This window comes from Myxocyprinus asiaticus, chromosome 1, assembly GCF_019703515.2.
Source record: "Myxocyprinus asiaticus isolate MX2 ecotype Aquarium Trade chromosome 1, UBuf_Myxa_2, whole genome shotgun sequence".
Taxonomy (NCBI): domain Eukaryota; kingdom Metazoa; phylum Chordata; class Actinopteri; order Cypriniformes; family Catostomidae; genus Myxocyprinus; species Myxocyprinus asiaticus.
Genome location: NC_059344.1, coordinates 11397821 through 11417387, shown reverse-complemented (window position 1 = coordinate 11417387; position 19567 = coordinate 11397821). Strand labels below are relative to the sequence as shown.

Genomic DNA, 19567 nt, shown 5'->3' with positions numbered 1-19567 from the left:
ACAGCCGCACATCCATGGATTAAACCCTATCTGACCGGTCATCCTGGTATTTGGAGTCATCTTTCCTGATTCTCAGATCACTGTGCGATATCTACAATAAATAATAAATATAATAAAACAATTTCAACTCAAGTCTAATAATAAGCTGGATAATGAGCAGTCAGACGGTCATTTGTCAAGGTTTATTTACAACCGGCTGACTGTACATTATCCCTTACTTACAGAGTCCTTATAAAAAGGACATTGATGGTCATAAAGCACTTTGTGTTTCTCCATCTCCACAACCAGTCTTGTGTCATCCATCACTGTAGACTTGCGAATACTAGAATGAGTTAAGTACTGAATTTACCAACTGTTTGAGCTGTCGCTTGCATTTGTTTACCACCACCAGCACATTCGTCTATGTATGGTATTGCTGTTAAGCTTATAGACCTGGGTCTATGTATAATTACAGAGAAAGCTCACTGCAGCCCACAATACATCACACTTAAAGGAATAGTTCACCCAAAAATGAAAATTTCTCTCATCATTTACTCACCCTCATGCCATCCCAGATGTGTATGACTTTATTTCTTCTGCAGAACACAAACAAAGATTTTTGGATGAATATCTCAGCTCTGTCGGTCCATACAATGCAAGTGAATGCAAATTTTTGAAGCTCCAAAAAGCACATAAAGCCATCATAAAAGTAATCCATACTCCAGTGGATGAATTAATGTCTTCTGAAATAAAATTCTAGGTGTGCGTAAGAAATATAGCAATATTTAAAACTTTTTTAACAAAAATTCATGAGGGTCGAGGTCACGCAGCCTCTCGCGTGACATAACCGCGTTGGCAAGTTCATGCGAGAACTGTCTTGTGAAATACCAAAAAATATGTTTACAACAGAATAGCATAGAAAATCATACATAAATGCCCCATTTGGCTGGTTTGAAAATGTCAACTGTGGAACCATCTTGGAGTGGTCAACAAGGAGAGCTGTTTGAATCGGTTTGAATGCAAATTAAAGGAGGAGATGCTCCTTGCTCAGACCGCTGCATAAATTGCTTTTGTGTGGAAACAGTATCACGGTCAATAGCAACAGCTGCTTACATCACACAAGACACAGTTTGAACTCCACCCTCATCAATGTGCAAGCCACAGCTGGCCTGAAGTGAACATTTTAAGTAAAACGAGTTTTAAATATTTACCTATGTCTTACACACACAAAGCGTTTCACTTCAGAAGACATTAATTAATCCACTGGATTCGTATGGATTACTTTTATAATGCTATATGTGCTTTTTGGAGCTTAAAAAATGTGGCACACATTCACTTGCATTTTATGGACCTACAGAGCTGAGATATTCTTCCAAAAATCTTTGTTTGTGTTGTGCTGAAGAAATAAAGTCATACACATCTGGGATGGCATGAGTGTGAGTAACTGATGAGAGAATTTTCATTTTTGGGTGAACTATTCCTTTAAGTGTGATGTATTGTGGGCTGCAGTGAGCTTTCTCTGTATATTATTTTCAGGTATTTCACGCATGCATAAAATTTGCATACTGTGCACAGTACACATATTGTACTGCAAAAACAGGATGAGTAATATGGTAGTATACCATTCCAAATGTATCCTTGGTCTCTGTTACACATTGCAGCTGTCACTTTTTTTTATTTTTATGGAGAAATGAGATATAATTATTATTTGGAATCCCAGCTAAAATTACCACATTAGAAACACATATGTCCAACACAAGGGATGCAGTCACTGAAATGTGTGTCGTTTAATGACTTCTGTTTTGTGGTTCTTTCTCTGCAGCCATGAAGACGGTGATTGAAGTGCCTATGGGTAGCAGAGGTCTCAGAATTACAGCCAAGGGACCAGATGTGATTGGTGAGATTATACATAGTAACTCTATTTTGTGTTTTACAGTCTAATCCTTGATTTAGAGAAACTCTTGTAAAACTGTCATGGATTATGTCTTGTCTTTGTCTGCTATTGAGAAGCCATTAAATAGAGTCATCACAGACCCACAAGAAGCGTAGTCAAAGACTAAAGGGAATTTTCTTCATTTCCTTTATCTAATATTTATTTATTTATTTTCTGTTTATTCTGGGATACAGTATGACCTGGACATCTTCTGTGAGATTTACCCATGTTTGAAGAGTTCTATACTTTAAAAACACTGAAATAAATGAATTTGGCCTTAAGCAAATCCTGCACTTTAAATAATTGGGACCTTGTTCAGTTGGTGGATTTTGTTCTAGATGCAAGATCATAGTTGTGGTCCTGTGTGTGGGTTGTGCTGAGTTTAGTTCATTTGCAGCCTCATATCATTTTACTAATTTTGCTCATATTACTGGCATTACTATATGGTATAACTGAGCCATTTTCAGTGTTGCATAAGGATAACTTTCGCAGCAGAATTAAAATTTAAATGAAGGTCTGAGCTCTCACGCTGTCATTTCATAAGTTGCCGTTCATATTTTTAAGGCCTGTTCCTTTATTACACCTCTCTATTTTTCTCTTTTCTCCCCTTCAACATCTGGACATTGTAATTATATTTGGAACATCTTTGCCTCTTTAAGAAAGTTGTGACAGTGCAGCACTGGTCATCAGTGGCATCTAAGATTGACTTTCCAAAGACCTCTTCCAACTTCTGAAATATAAGTCTGAACTTCATACTTCCACAGTGGCACAGCCAAACTGTATTTAACATAGTTCCCTGGTGTAGGAGCATAGTGTGGGAATCCATATGGATTTTATATCTGTATCTAGCTTGAAAGACCAAAAAAGAGAGAGAGATTTCCTATTACCTTAGTGGGACTGGCAAATGCTAAGAGGTTTGAGGGAACTTTGGGATAGAATAGAAGAATGGAGCGTTCATGCAGGCTAATTTGCGGTGGCTGAGAGCCCGGCACTATGGAGATGGGGCCAACAATCTACCAGACTTCCATAAAGGACACGCAGGCTTTGCTGAAGCCCAATCCTAGTGAGCTGTACCACATCCGACAGATGCACACTAACACTTAAACAAACTTGCATACCCCAGGAATCCTTTGATTCCCTGTACTCAACAGGCAGCGATATCTAAGCCCTCTAACCTACCCAGCTCTGTTTTCATAACTCTTACCTTATTGGTTGCAAACTAGAACTCATTTATGGCATTTAGTGGATGTTTGTGTTGTTAGATGTTTCAAAAATGGGGTTTGAGTGACCTGGAAATTACATTCACCAGTCGTCCATCAACTATCCCAAAGCTCACATAATGAATTAGGAAAAGTTCTCCATACAGTAAATGCCTTAAAGGAGAAAATACTATAGAAAACCAAAAGAAAACAAAACTGCAATGATCCAATACATAACAGTTAAGTTCATGAACTTGGGGGAAACTAAATCAGAAGCCCAATAGATCTGTATAATCACATTTCCTGTAGAGCGAGTCTTGGTAGGATTTCTGCATTGAGATATTTTACATCCGAATAGCTCTTTTCATAGTTTCAAGTCATAAAATATAAAACTGCTTTCCATTGTTATGTAAATGTTATATTTGATGTGTTTTTGACAGTTTTATGGATAAACAAATATAGGTTTGTTGTATTCAAATTTAGACTGTCCTTGGAATAATTGCAGATCCTTAAAGTAATTAGCATCTGCAGAGTAATTGGCAGAGAACATTAAAGTATGCAGAAATAACAAATAACTGGTCAAAATGGGAAGAGAACATCAAGCAGCAACTGAATATAATTATACCGTCTTCTCGAAACTGCTCACCAGGAGGTTTATTTTCCATGTCGGTCATTCTTCACTTCTTGTGGGGTTTTTTCTGACTACAGTTGGCAGTCAATTACAGTTAACATGCATTTACTCAAACAAGCTGCTTGTATGATGATTTTTCTGTGATGTGGTAAGTTACAGATTGAAAGGCTGCATTAAGAACTTAATGTGAGAGCGAGAGATTTTGGTGCCCCTTCTGTTAATTCAAATATTTTAATGTTTATTTTTATTTCACATTCTTCCAGATTTACACATGAAACACTGTTCGCAACCCCAGATAATTTCTGTAATCTGACAAACTACCAAGTGAAACATGATATTCAATGTGGAAAAAATATGGGGGACTTTTTTCCACTGGGGATTAGCTGGATCGTGAAAAGTGTACTAGAATGTATCCAGGTGGTTGAAGGGGAGGGGCTGAAAAGTCCCTATTTGTGGTGTCAGTCGAAAAGGAAAGTCATTACAGAGAAAATTATTACATTCTGATTTAAGGTTATAAAGACAAAAAAAAATAAAAATATTTGGAATAATGTCCACTGATGAATCATGCACATTAAGACCAGGAATGTTTATTTAGAAAGCAAATAGGGTCAATTTTGACATGTTGACTTTAAAGGGATAGTTCACCCAAAAAAGAAAATGTTCTCATCATTTACTCACCCTCATGCCATTTCAGATGTGTATGACTTTCTTTCACAAAATAATATCTCAGTTCTGTAGGTCCATACAATGCAAGTGAATGGTTGCAAGAACTTTGAATCTCAAAAAAGCACATAAAAGCAGCATAAAAGTAATCCATAAGACTCCAGTTGTTAAATCCATGTCTTCAGAAGTGATATGATAGGTGTGGATGACCTTCGACCAGCCCCTACCAGTAGGTGGCGATATTCACAAAGAATGTGGATCGGCAAAAAACTAAATAATAATGTGAAAGTGAGAGTGAAAGTGAAGATTTATAGTAAAAAAGGACTTAAATATTGATCTGTTTCTCACCATCACCTAGGTATCATATCGCTTCTGAGGCTACGTCTACATTAATCCAGATACATTTGAAAACGGCATTTTCGTTTTTGAAACTCTCTCCGTCCACACTGCCGTTTTCAAGCATTTTCCAAAAGTTGCTCGGCCACACTGAAACGTATGAAAACGCTTAAGTCCCCTTACTGCGCATGCAAAAAATTGCTATTGCATGTACAGTCTGAAAGGCAAATGTTCTCGTGTTCGATCGCCGGGCACCAATTCCGTGTAAACTTTGCGTCTCCCTTGAAGGAATGCAATGTGAATGTTGTACAAAATTACATTTATCTTTAACAACACTATCAAAGTGAATATCAGGCACAACAGCACCACTATAACACAGGCTGCCATCTTGATTGTTTCAGTTGAATGGATCACATGACTGCATCACATGACAACAAATACGTCATCGTTTTCAGATATCTCCATTTTCCCAGTCCACACTACAATGTGAAGACGCCGTTTTCAAATTTATCCACTTAGGAGAGCGTTTTCAAAAAGATCCAATTTCCCAGACAAAAACGCAATCTCAGTGTGGATGGAAGGCCAAAACATAGAGAAAAAGATGCATTTTCAAATGAAAACGTATTAGTGTAGACATGGCCTGAATGTGGATTTAACCGCTGGAGTTGTATGGATTACTTTTATGCTGCCTTTATGTGATTTTTGGAGATTCAAAGTTCTGGCCACCTTTCAGTTGCATTGAATGGACCAACAGAGCTAAGATATTCTTCTAAAAATCTTTGTTTGTGTTCTTCAGAAGAAAGAAAGTCATCTGGGATGGCATGAGGGTAAATAATAAGAGTGAATGTTCATATTTGGACAAACTATTCCTTTAATTGTCAATACTGTGAACAATGTGATTTTTTTATTTATTTTTTATCATACCATAGTATTTGGAGCATACCTATTCATGTCAAGTTGGACTAAGTGACTAGTTAGTGGTCTAAGGATTAGCTCAAAGTTCAAATCTAGCTCATGACATTTGCCGATCCTTTTCTACTTGCCTTTCAATAAAAAGTGCCAAAAGACAAAAACAACACATTACACTATAAGACATTTCACTAATTGTTGAAATGTCTTTTTGTTTAAGTTCAAATTAAAAGACACAACACAAACACACACACAGCAGCTGGATGTGGCTCTCTCTCTCTCAAACTGCCACGGCCCGCCCGCCCTCCTCCTCATCACACGCTGTTTTAACAAGGTTTTTAACTGAAGTAGATGAAGCCACAATGTGGTGCACTATTTGCTGGTCTATTATTGTGGCTTCATCTACTTCAGTTAAACCGGCCCACTAAACAGCAAGTAAAGACAAAACAAATGGTTGGTCAATTTACATGACTGTCGGATAGTCTTCCTGTCTAATTGGGTGGTTCTTAACCAAAATAAGCTGCAAAGTGGACTAGACTTTATGCTGTCTTTGGCCATTCATTCATTGATGAAGTTGTTCATTGTTTATGCAACATTTTAATGTTTAAATTCCATATTTCAGTTATCGAAGCCCATGCACCAAACAGCAAGGGAGAGGAGGTCGTGTTCAGCTCTTCTGGTTCTCAAACTCTGGGTAACAACACTGTAGAGTACCAGAGAGCAGTAGACAGACAAACCCTCCGCTGCCATGGACCGCTGTCTGCAGACTTCACCATTAAGGTGGGTGAGTGAAGGCAGTTGGTACTATAAATGCATTTTCTTTTTTATTGAAAGTTATTTCCTTGAATTATAATGAAGATTTTAAAGCAACAGTTCACCCCAAATATAAAAAAATGTTGTAATTATGTTTCAACCCTGTATTATTTTCTTACTGCTGTGAAATGCAAAAAAACTATTTTTCATACAATGCAAGCAGATGGTGATTGACACTGTCTGACCTCCAAAAGGGCAAAAAAGCATCATAACATTTTTATGAAAGTAGTCCATATGACCTGTGCACTACATTCCAAGTGTTGTGAAGTCATGCCACAGCTTTTTGTGAGAAACAGACCAAATTTGAAGGCATTATGCACTGAAAATCTTAGCCCCCCGCTGGAGCTCTCTAATCTCATTTGCGTTTGTTTCAATTAAAAAATGTTGCCTTTAGATGTGTCACTCCAGGTTTGACGTTATTAATGCCAAACTCCATTGGTTTCTTGTGTCATGTGACAGATCATGAATCGGCAAGCTAGAAAAACTGTTTGATGACGTTGACAAAAACACATTTTGCTAGGTGAAATGTGAAACTTCTGTGTGGGAACCCTGTGAATGATAACACAACACATTTGGACTTAAAAGCCACAGAGAATAACTGCCTGGAACTGTAAACATACACTTATGCTTTTCAGTAATTAAACATGACTCATTACTCTAGTTAATTGAAGCAGTGTGCAAAGGTTGTTTAACTAATCATCACAGCTCCAAAGACTAGACAATATTTATGCTGCATTTCATATGGAACCAGCAACGTCATACCATTTGGAATTGGCCCCTTAAGTAAATTTGGTGGTTATTACAAATGTCAAAATTATAAAAAATAAAATTTAATGGAAATGGTTATCTTTGATTTGCAACGTGACAATGAAAATGACCATTAAAAGTAAAACTAAAGGAAACATTTCACCCAAAAATGAAAATTCTGACATTACATATTGTATATACTCTCATGTTGTTAAAAACCCATATGACTAACTTTCCTCTGCAAACCACAAAAGGAAATATTTTTAAAGGATTTTCTGTTAGCTGATTTCAATACAATAGATGTTGACAGCGAATCACTTTAAAGCTTTAAAAAAGCACCCAAAAGTGTAAAGTAATTAATATAACTTGTGACATTACGAACTGGCCAACAAGGACTCAGAAATGGGGAGCCTCTTTTTCCCGTCTCCTAAACACAGGGGGTCTATTTGGACTGTCTAGCCCATCACAAAAGGCTCTGTACTCTCCATCAAGGGGAGAGGGACATGAGAGTATTCGCCAGCGAATTCCCCCTCACTGCTGACGTGCTAGATTACAACGATGCCACTCTCAAGGACTTTTTTAACATCTGCATTGAGATTCCCCTGGGTGCTTGGGAGATGGGAAGTCTGGTGACCTTGTCGTTCGAGGGGTTTGTGAGCTACCTGTCCCATCGGGTTCTATGGATTACCCCTGACTATGGACAACCCCCCGAGATTGACAACACCATCGTCTCCCTCTCAAGCGATGCAGATGCCAATTAATCCTAAACAGAGGAGTAGAAAGAGGAAGGGCTCAGCAGGACTGTTTGTTTCTGAGCATGCTGCCGACCACCAGGAGGCGGCGACCGTTCCCGCTGCCAACTGCTAGGAGGCGACGGCTGTTCCCCAGTCATTGCCAGCGCTCCCGGCCATGGAGGCTGTTCTTCAGTCCCTGCCAGCGCTTACAGCCACAGAGGCCATTCTCCTGTCCCTGTCGGTTCTCTTGACCACAGAGGTTGTTTTTCCCCTCAGTGCCAGTGCCCACGACCACGGAGGTTGTTCTCCCATCACTTCCAGTGTTCATGGCTATGGAAGCCATTCCCCTGTCACTGCCAGTGCCCATGACCATGGAGGTCGTTCTCCCATTACTTCCAGTGTTCACGGCCATGGAGGCCATTCCCCCATCACTGCCTGTGCTCTTGGCCACGGAAACTGTTCCCCTTTCACTGCCTGTGCCCACGACCACGGAGGTCGTTCCCCTGTCACAGCCAGTGCCCACGACCACAGAGGTCATTCCCCTGTAATGGCCTTTGCTCATGGCCACAGAGGTCATTCCCCTGTCTCTGCCTGTGCTCACAGCCACGGAGGCCGTTCCCTTGTCACTGCCTGTGCTCACGACCATGGAGGTCATTCCCCTGTCACTGCCAGTGCCCATGGCCATGAAAGTCGTTCCCCTGTCTCTGCCTGTGCTCACAGACACGGAGGCCGTTCCCCTATCACTGCCTGTGCTCACAGCCATGGAGGTCGTTCCCCTGTCTCTGCCTGTGCTCACAACCACAGAGGTCATTCCCCTGTCACTGCCAGAGTCCATGACCACGGAGGCCATTCCCCTATCTCTGCCTGTGCACACAGCCACAGAGGCTGTTCCCCTGTCACTGCCAGTACCCACGACCATGGAGGTCGTTCCCCCATCACTTCCAGTGTTCATGGCCACGGAGGCCATTCCCCTGTCACGGCCTGTGCTCACAACCACGGAGATCATTCCCCTGTCACTGTCAGTGCCCACGACCACTGAGGTCATTCTCCTGTCACTGGTTTGCTCATGGCCATGGAGGCTGTTCCCCTGTCACTGCCTGTGCCCATGACCACAGAGATCGTTTCCCTGTCAGTGACAGTGCCCACGACCACAGAGGTCGTTCCCCTGTCACTGCCTGTGCTCACGACTACAGAGGTCGCTCCCTTGTCACTGCCAGTGGCTACGGCCACAGAGACTGTTATCCTGTTGCCTGACCTTGCTCTTGTCCTGGAGCCGTCTGTCCTTTCTCCAATCCTGGAGCCACCTGTCCAGTTCCCTGTGGCCATCAAGAGCCTGATCAGCTGTCAATGAGTCCGTTATGTTTCCTGAGCTTGTCCAATTCCCTGAGACTGTTCAGTTCCCTGTGGTCATTAAGTCTGTCCTGTTCCCTGTGGCCGGTGACGAGCCTGCCCTGTTCCCTGTTCCTAACTGCTCCCCAGTAGCCATTACCCTGCCTGCCCTGCCTATTGTGTCATCCCTGTTGAGGCCTTGTCCTGGTCTGTCCTGCCGGCTCCATCCTGGTTCCCTGCCCTCCTTTCCCTGTTTTCTGTCTGTTCTGTTCTGTGTTTGTGCTTGTTCTGTTGGTCTTATGTTATGTTTGGTGTTTCCCTTGGGACACCAAGAGGCGTCCCTTAGAGGGGGGGTGGGGGGGGGTAATGTCAGAGTTCAGCCACTTATGTTGATTGTGTTTAGTTGTTTTTGTGGTTGAGCTCTGACATCCTTGCTTTGTGTCTTGTCTAGTCTCTGTGAGAATGCATGGCTCGCCCTTTTGACATGGTCATACATTCTCTTGTCTTGTTGGTTATTGGCGTGAGTGCATTGCTCTTATGTCATCTTGCGGCATGCACTCTTGTCAATTGTTTTGTATTTGTCCCTCGCGACCTCTGGTGCGCTTCACGTTGTGCTGTGCGTCCGGGTCGTGATCCGTTGTCATGTTGTGCTTGGGTTCGGCCGCTTCGGTCTTTGTTGCCTGTTTATCTGTGGCCGAGGTCTTGCACAAATGTCTCGTCTTGTCTGTCGTTTCGCATGAGCGCATGTGGCTGTTGTCTCTGGCGATATGTGCTCATGTCATTTGGGTGTTTGTGTCTTCTGAGAGCACACGGATTTGTTTTGTTTCTGTATTGCCGCATGTCTCTCAGTCTCGCATCACACCCCGCTTCCTTGCATGTCTATTATTAGTTCATTTGCCCCACCTTTCACCTGTTAACCTGTTTGATTTCTCTCCCTATTTTAGTTCCCTCATATGTGCTGTCCTGGGCCTGTTCATCTTGTTACCTTACCTGTCGGTTGCTGTTGATCTTGTTCTCCTGTTTGGATACCTATTTGTTTTGTTTCTTTTTGTTGTATTTAATAAAACACCATTCTCTGCATATTCGAGTCCTGCCCTCTTTTCCTTGGTTCACACGGTGCACGAACCGTGACAGCATCATCTCGTGACCAAATCTTTATCATCATGACACAAGAACCAATGAGGTTTGATGTCATTGACTTGTCACCATATTTATTTCATGCTCTATTTACAGGTTTGGAATTATGTGGGGGTGAGAAAACAATGGCAGAATTTTCATTTGGGTCTGAACTATCCCCTTAAAAGTAACGAGTTGGATCAGTCCGATAATGAGATGAAAATGTGATTCTTCTCAGGTGAAGTACGCTGGCCCTAAAGACACAGTGATACAGTTCATATTTTATCAGCCCATTCGCTACCAGTGGAGAGAGACTGACTTCTTTCCCTGCTCTGTCACCTGTGGAGGGGGTAAGAGACATTAATAAGAGTGGTTATGTGTAATATAAATTACCAAAAATGAAAAATTTAATCCAAAATGTAAAGCATGTTGTAAATATAATAACCCATAATATGAATTTGTTATGTTCTATTATATTATGTAAAATGTGAGTTCTGGTGTTTAAGACTGCAAAAATAGAAATGTTCTAGAGTGCAAAATAACCTTTTATTTACCCCACATAAATCATAATGTTATATATGTTTTAATCTTTTGAAACTTTTTATATTGTTTTTATCTCTCATTGTAAATGTTGGCCTGTCATGTGTTCAACAGATCCAATCCATGTTCAATTTAAATTATTTATTTTTAGATAAATTAAATAGCTTTTGTACCACTTTGCACATTTTTAAAGCAAAATTCTTAAGCAAAACAGTGATCTGATTACAAAATGAGGTAAGTGGCAAAATATTGTTATCTGTCGTACTTGGAGGGGCCCCCCTCACAGCTTTTAGCATATAAAAAAAAAAAAAAACCTTGCTTCGTGGGGCCACTTGGTGGCTTGGGGGCCCTAAGCTGCTGCTTATATTGCTCATAGCTAGAAACAACCCTGGTATTGGCCCAAAATGTTCTTATCGGTGCATCCCGAATTAGCTGTAAAAAATGTATCCTACTTTGTAATTTGTTGACAGCGTATCTTTTTTCTATCCTATAACTGAGCAACCGCATCATCCGCCAACCTATTCCCCCCATCGAGGGTAAACATGTTCTGCAGGAGATGCTGCGCAACAACAAAAGGTGTCTGTGTAGCTCATGGTCATTGAGTAACAAAGTTCTGTCTCCAACGTACTTTCTAGTCTAGTCAAGCGTACTTTATTAACCAATTTAATAAAGAGCCAATTTAGGTGTCTGGATCACAATGGTGGAGTGATGCTGTACAGTCCCAGTAAAGCATGTCAGAACACTGCACTCTGCTGCATTTTCCACAACCTACAGTAGCACGATGAAGCGACCTGCATGATGGAGAATTGCAACATGCAAATTGTGTTCCACACTACTACACTTCATTGGCACTTTTTTCATGTCTTTTGTCTTGCCCCTGAAGGTTATCAGCTCAATTCGGCCGATTGCGTGGACATCCGTTACAACAAAGTGGTTGCGGAGCACCTCTGCCACAGCTACCCAGAGAACACCAAACCCAAGCCCAAACTGAAAGAGTGCAACATGGATCCCTGCCTTGAAAGGCTGGTTCTGTCTTATCAGTATCAGTAACACACCTTCCAAGACAAAACACAATGAGTTCAGCTGTAAAGAATAGATCTGAATAAAGGCAGTAGATGATTTCCTATGCATAACCTCAGAATGTCATGATTTAGATTAGAATGGGTAATTACTTCAAGGGCTAATGGTGTTTATTTCTCTGCAGTGATGGCTTCAAGGAAGTGATGCCCTATGACCATTTCCAGCCTCTTCCACGGTGTGGATTCAATTACAGTGTACATCACACTACATAAAACATAAAACATAACCACAACACTTACCACTCACATATCGATAGAGATCATCAGAGCCAATAAGTCTTTTTTAGTGGACTTAAGATATTTGACCACATGTACTAGACATTTATTCTTATAGGTCAAAACTGATCATTTATAAAGGAATGCATAAGGCTTAAAGCCATCTCTGGTCCTTAAAATCAACATGAAGCAGTTTTTGCAACCCATTTTTATGTTATGTTATGTATTTCCGAGTGAAACATGGTATATTCAACAAGAAAAATAATCTAGGGAGGGATTTAGAGGGAAAAAAGGAAGGGTTTGTGAAAAGTGGTCTCTATAAGGCAGGTGGTTGGAGGGGAGAGTGAGAGGGATTTGTGACATCAGCTGAAAAGGAAAGTGATTTCAAAGGCAGAGCAATTTATTTCATTTTGATGAAAGATTAAAAAGACAACCTTTTTTTCTTGAATCATGAACATACAGGGGAACGAGTTGTAAGTAAGTATATGCAGGGGTGTTGCCAGGATTTTTTCACAGGGTGGGGCTGGGCAGGGTACTGTGATCATTCTGTGGTGGCATCAGAATTCTGCAAGTGGAGTGTTGTCCGACCTGCGAGGGTAGGGTGAGTGTTATATCGTCCGACCGGCGGGGGGGGGGGGGGGGGATGGGTGCCTTTTTACACAACTTAGTTGAAACCTCTCTACAATAACGCCAATATTCTAATATTGGCTATGGTATTTGAGCCCCGCCTGTTTTGACGCAAAACTGTCTGTCCGCTATAAAAACAGGTGCACAGACACCATTTTCTCAGAATTTATGACTGAGAACAAGGAGCGCATCGCTCGTGCCTCAAGAACTCTGAGTCTTGTAGTGCAGCATTCGCAATGTCTCGTTCCCTTCGTCTGAGGGAACCGAGGTTATGTACGTAACCGAGACGTTCCCGTACGATTCAGTACATAACTTCCCAGAAAGGAAACATGGAGCTGCAGTCTTGAGGGACGGTGACCGACATGAGTATGCCGCAGTGAGTGATCCTCATGTTGGCCAGGAGAGGAGCACTCATAACGAATATATGAACTATAGTCATATAGTATGAATTAACTCCTTATGAACCCAGTCGGGAAGGGAGTTTATTTATTATGAAAGTGCTTGTGATTTTATGGTAAATTATAATGGCCTGAATGCAGGCAGTTGTGCAAATGATGGGAAGCCCATATTTAAAGGGAAGGGCATAAGTGTATATATATATATATATATATATATATATATATATATATATATATATATATATATATATATATATATATCAATAAACAGAGACAACTTGTGAAGAAAGAGACATTACGTCTAGGTTGTAAAACTTGCGAATGTGTTTTGAGAGGACCATCCTGCTGTAAAACATATGTCTTCTAAGGACACACAATTCGTCCATGCATGAGGAGGCCATGCCTCTAGCTGAGTGTGCTTTAACACCAATTAGGCAGGTCTTACCCTTGACTCATAAGCCAGGGTAATTGCATCGACAATCCAGTGAGAGAGCCTTTGCTTGGAGATGGACATTCCTTTTGTGCGTCCTCCATAGCATATAAAGAGCTGATAAGATTGTCTGAACTGGCAAGCATGCTCAACGTATGCATGTAGTACCCGCACAGGGCATAACAAATGCAATGATTGTTCCTCATCCAAATTAAATGGAGGAGGGAAGAAGGCCTGAAGTTGAACCACCTGCACTTTGAAGGGTGTGGTTAGGACCTTGGGTACATAGCCTTTCCTGGGTTTGACAGTGGCTCTTGAAAGATCGGGGCCAAACTCCAGACATGAATTGTTGACTGATAGTGCATGCAGGTTACCTACCCGTTTTACTGAGGCCAGAGCCAGCAGTAGTGCGACCTTAACGGAGAGCATGCACAAATCAACAAAGTCCACAGGCTGCGAGAGCTATTAGGACTAAAGTTAAGTCCCAAGTCGAGACTGTAGCCGGCCAAGGTGGGTTTAATTGTCTTGCTCCTTTAAGGAACTTTATGATTAAATCATGCTTGCCTATAGAGGTGCCTGCTTCATGTGCGTGATACGCAAATATAGTTGCCAAATACACTTTGAGCGTTGACGGGGTGAGACCTGCGTCTAATCACTCTTGAAGAAATATTAGAATTTCATGTATTGGGCAGTTTACTGGGTCCTTGCCATGTAAGAGACACCAATCAGTGAACACCTTTCATTTTAGTGCATAGAGGCGTCTCGTGGATGGTGCTCTGGCCTGTAAAATGTTCTGGCGCGTGTAGTGCGCTCCGTTTAGGGTCCACACGTGCAGGTTCCACAACTGGGGCTGGGGATGCCAGATTGTGCCTTGCGTATGAGAGAGGAGATCCCTTCTCAGTGGTATTTCCCACGGTGAGCTGTACGGCATCTCCATAATTTCCGGAAACCATGGCTGGTTAGGCCGTTCCAGCGCAACTAATAGAACCATTTCCTTTTCCTCTCGGGGTCCATACCATGGCAAATGTATATTTGCATTTCGCCAGCCATTTGTGTGCCATTGCGTCCGTTCCCAGCGGGGCTTGGGACTTCAAATACCAGAGGGGACAGTGGGCATTCTCCACTGAGGCAAATAGATCGATTTCTGCTTTGCCGAATATTTCCCAAATCCTCAGTACAGTCTGAGGATGAAGTCTCCATTCGCCCTGTATCACCCCTTGGCGTGACAGTAGGACCGCGCCGTAATTCAGGTGGCCTGGAACATATGTCACTCTCAGGGAGAGGAGATGATGCTCGCTCCATAGGAGGAGGTGACGCATCAGTCTCAACAGTGATGGTGAATGAATTCCACCTTGGCGGTTTATATATGCCACAACATGTTGTCTGACAGGTTGGTCTGTGAGTGGGGGGGCCAGGCTTCTATCAGGGGGTGCCACTGCCTTAACATGGGGTCAGTTTTTATGTCAAATGGATTTTTAACATTCATTTTGAACCTTTAAAAAAAAAAAAAAAAAAGAAAAGAAAAAAAAGACAATGATATCAAATTGGCTGTTTATTTACCAATTATGCATGCTGAGGAAAGCCATGCTTGTAACATCACAGCTTTGCACGGCTAGAAAAGGAATGTGACTGCTAATTTAGTTTGGATTAGAAGGATGTTTAGATGTTTTAAAATAATAGTTCACCTAAAAATGAACATTTTCAGCTCTGTAGGTCCATACAATGCAAGTGAATTGTGGCTAGAACTTTGAAGGTCCAAAAAACACATAAAGCAGCATAAAAGTAATCCATACGACTCCTGTGGTTTAAACCATGTCTTCTGAAATGATCCAATTGGTTTTTGGTGATAACTCCTTTTTCATTGTAAATCTTGACATTCAGCAGTCTCCTTGGCAATCATGATTTCAAGCTCGATTACACTTCCAGTGCAAAATGTACTGTGAAAAAGGAGTCATATTTTGGTCTGTTCTCATTCAAAACGAATTGGATCGCTTCAGAAGACTCTGAACCACTTGAGTCATATGGATTACTTTTATGCTGTCTTTACGTGCTTCTAAGTTTTGGTCACCATTCACTTTCCTTTTATGGACCTACAGAGCTGAGATATTCTTCTAAAAATGTTTCTTTGTGTTCTACAGAAGAAAGAAAGTCATACACATCTGGGATGGCATGAGGGTGAATAAATGTTGAGATAATTTTTATATTTGGGTGAACTATTTCTTTAACCTTGTCAGCCTCCAAACGTTATCACATACAATGTATTTCACATTGTTACTACATCTAGGGTTGCATGTAATTTATATAGTACTTTTAAATGTGTAATGTTTGCATGATATACTGTAGGTGGGAGCAGAATCCATGGACGTCATGTTCAGTGTCGTGCGGAGGAGGCACACAGGAGAGAAGTGTTGTGTGTGTAGAGGAGGACGTCCATGGTCAAATCGTGCAGGTAGAGGATTGGAAGTGTGCGCACTCTTCTCTACCAATCAGCAAACAGAGCTGCAACACGTTTGAGTGTCCGAAGTGGATGGCTATGGAGTGGTCTCAGGTAAATTACCTTTTATTGATCTATTCGTCCACAACTGATCATCTTTAGCTCTGTTCCACCTTCACAACCCAATTGGAAGCTAGCCACAATTCAGTGCAATTTAGTGCAGTGTTTTAAATTCCTAAAGAGAAAATGAATAAGAAAAATACAAAGCAACCAAGGCCTCTGAAAAACTGGGAGGTAACCATTGCAATGTATAGAGTTTTTAGCTTCAGCACATATTGCAAAGCTAATATGATTCTCTAATTAATGTGGGCAGATTTTTAAAGGTGGGAGGATTATGCAATCTAGATTTAGCAATCAAGAAATTTAATGAATAAAATATTAATGTATGACATTAATGAGAGTTTAATTTGTTTTTAGTTATCATTTATGTTTATGGTTTTATTTTAGGATCACCCTAAGTAGCTGAGTTTCCATCTAAATATTTAAAAAAATTTAAGCGCATTAAAAAAAAAAAATAGACTTAAGAAAATACAAATCGTTGTAGGTTTCCATCCACTAAGTAATGCACATTATCTTGAGGGAGCTTGCCTTGTCATGATGGAAAATCTGAATGACCCCCTTGCTTCGGGGAGAGTTTTATTTGCAGGATTGGAGCAATTGTACCTTGTTTTATTAAATGCTGGCAGGAGACGCAGCAGAGTAAGTGTAATATCTGATGTAATGGGGCTGAAATAGCTGCAATGCCCTCACGCCACCAGTCTCCGCATACCTGGGAGCACCCGCGCTCAAAACTGTTCTGACGGATTGTGATGACCCACTTTATTGGCCAGCTGTGGGTTAAACACTTCTGAAAGTCAAGCACTATGTTCAAAGAATTGTGTGCCAAGGTCGGACCTTTCGGTGGGCCAGTCACATCAAACTATCGCACACTCATAACACATGCACGCATGGTTGAAACACATCATCATTTTGCGAATTAACTGTTTCTATCACCTTAATACGCATTTTAACTAATGCAAAACTCTAGAAAATCCACCTCCTCCTTGCACATTCAATTTTAAGCGAATTTAAAACATTTATTAGCATAACAAGCGTTTCCGTTCAGGATTTCTTATGCGCAATTTCAAAATGCGCATAAAAAGAGCAGGATGGAAAGTCAGCTTTTGTGTTTTGTTGATTAGGCACAACATTTTGCTCATTGCAAATTCAACACTACATACAATTTTTAAAGGTCAAAATTTCACAAAAACAGTATCCATATTACTTAAATGAATCTAAAAAAAAAAAAAATGTCTTTATAGCTGGTAACTGCTATGAACATAGAAATCAATGGAACTCTGAAATAGTACTGAAACAAGGTAAGCTAACACTTCATAATCAACCATGAAGGCACAGTTACTGACCGATGCTTATAGTCTCAGTGTTACCAAATATCAGATTAATCGGATATTCTGGTTGAAGCTCAATCGAAAGCATTTATGACATAATGTTTATTTCCACAAAAAATATATATTTTGACTTGTCTCTCCTTTTCTTTATAAAAAGCTTAAATCTGGGTTGCATTGAGGAATTAACAATGGAAGTGAATGGGGCCAGTCGGTAAGGGTTAAAATCCTCACTTTTTCAAAAGTATAACCACAAGACATAAACAACATCTGTGTTAACATGATTTTAGTACGATAAAATCCCATACTATCCTTTTCAGTGTAAAGTTATATCCAATTTTACAACTTTGTTGCCATGATGTAACACTGTAAAACCTAAAATGACTGTAAAAACAACAATTTAAACAAATTTATAACTCAAATATTACACAAGTTTTAACAGAAGAATTAATGCTTTTATAAAAATATAAGCTTCAAATTTTCACCTTCAGACTTTTAAAAAAATGGCCCCATTCGCTTCCGTTGTAAGTGTCTCACTGTAACTTCAATTTGTACTTTTTTTATATATATAGAAAAAGAGGAACAATTTGAAATTATGTTTTGGGGTAATCAAAATTATGCCTCAAATGCTGTTCATTGAGCTTAACTTATCTAAGGAATAAGTACTATAATTTCAAAAACAAGGTGTCAAACGTTGGAAAGTGATGTTTCATGTTTATTGCTAATTACTTGCACAAAATTGTGGGAAATACTAAGTGTTCTGAGGCAAATGTTAGGTTCTAAAGTTCTTAAAATTGTAAAATGGGATGGGTAGTTTGTGAATGTGATACATTTTGATATAATTGTATTCTTAATGGGATTTGTGACATTGTACAGTCAGCCAGTTGTTATTGCAAAATAAACCCCATCATGGTGATCAGGTTGTATAACCCTGAAGGGGTTTAGTTTGAGATAACAACCTGCTGACTGTACATTATCCTGCTTATTACACGTCTACAAATCAAATAAATAAATACATGGGCATTTCATTTTGATTTGCGTTGAAGTGTGTAATTATGTGACAAGAAAGAAATCACTGAACCCACCTCCGGCTTGCGCAGGAGTTTTGTTGGTGTTTATTTTGTGAAAATGGCCATCTGGCTCCTTATTATCCAGCCTATTACAAGACCCCTTGGCAAATAAACAAATAAATGGACATGAAAAATAATTTGCATTGAAATTATGTCATTATGTGAGAATAAATAAATTGCTGAACAGCTGAAATCCACCTCAAATCCACTTAATGACTGTCTGACTGCCCATTGTGCAGCTTATTACAAGAGTACATACCAAATAAATAAATAAATGCACATTAAACATTGATTTGAGTTGAAATTATATTATTAGCTTACTTGTAGAGATCGCACAGTGATCCGAGAAGCAGGAAATATGGCTCGCAATACCCAGATGAGCGGTCTGATACGTGGATGTGCGGTTGTTACTGAGCAATATCAGACCACTAGATGCCGCCATTGACCAATCAGAAATAGAGTATTCCAGAGAGCCGTGTAATAAATGTTAATATAATATACGGTAATAGTGAATAAATTATTTGTATTTGCAGATTATAAGGTTAAAGTATATTAAAGTTAATTCCTCACCCTAAAGTTAAGTCTAAAGGTTTATTAATATCTGTAAATTTGATTTTAAGATAGCTCTCATTCAATTGTTATGTTGACCTATTCACTATAATAATAATGTATTTCACAATCCAGTAGCAGGGAAGAAAGACAGAAAATGGATCCAATAAGGATATATGCAACTCTTTGGAATTTGGCCAACCCAAGGTGTCTTAGAAGGCAGCATAATTTTCTGCCATAATTTTTTTTTTTAAAGAGCGCACCTATGATGCCATAAAATGCTGTCTAGATCAGTTCGCTCTTGTCGTTAATAGACCTTTTGTGGCTGATTCATTTTGTTTATCATTTCGTTTTTGGTGTAAACAGGCTGTAAGACATATGAATAATATG

At 40.2% G+C, this 19567-nt stretch overlaps 1 protein-coding gene across 1 annotated transcript in view; it reads left to right on the top strand.

Moving 5' to 3' along the window:
- The window catches only part of LOC127422472 (ADAMTS-like protein 3), a 309781-nt gene that overhangs the window by 220068 nt on the left and 70146 nt on the right, over positions 1-19567 (top strand). The window contains exons 8-13 of the mRNA XM_051666043.1: positions 1802-1876; positions 6273-6430; positions 10628-10739; positions 11813-11951; positions 12134-12184; positions 16023-16227. Coding sequence (XP_051522003.1) covers positions 1802-1876; positions 6273-6430; positions 10628-10739; positions 11813-11951; positions 12134-12184; positions 16023-16227 — 740 coding nt within the window. The remainder of the gene's footprint in view (positions 1-1801; positions 1877-6272; positions 6431-10627; positions 10740-11812; positions 11952-12133; positions 12185-16022; positions 16228-19567) is intronic.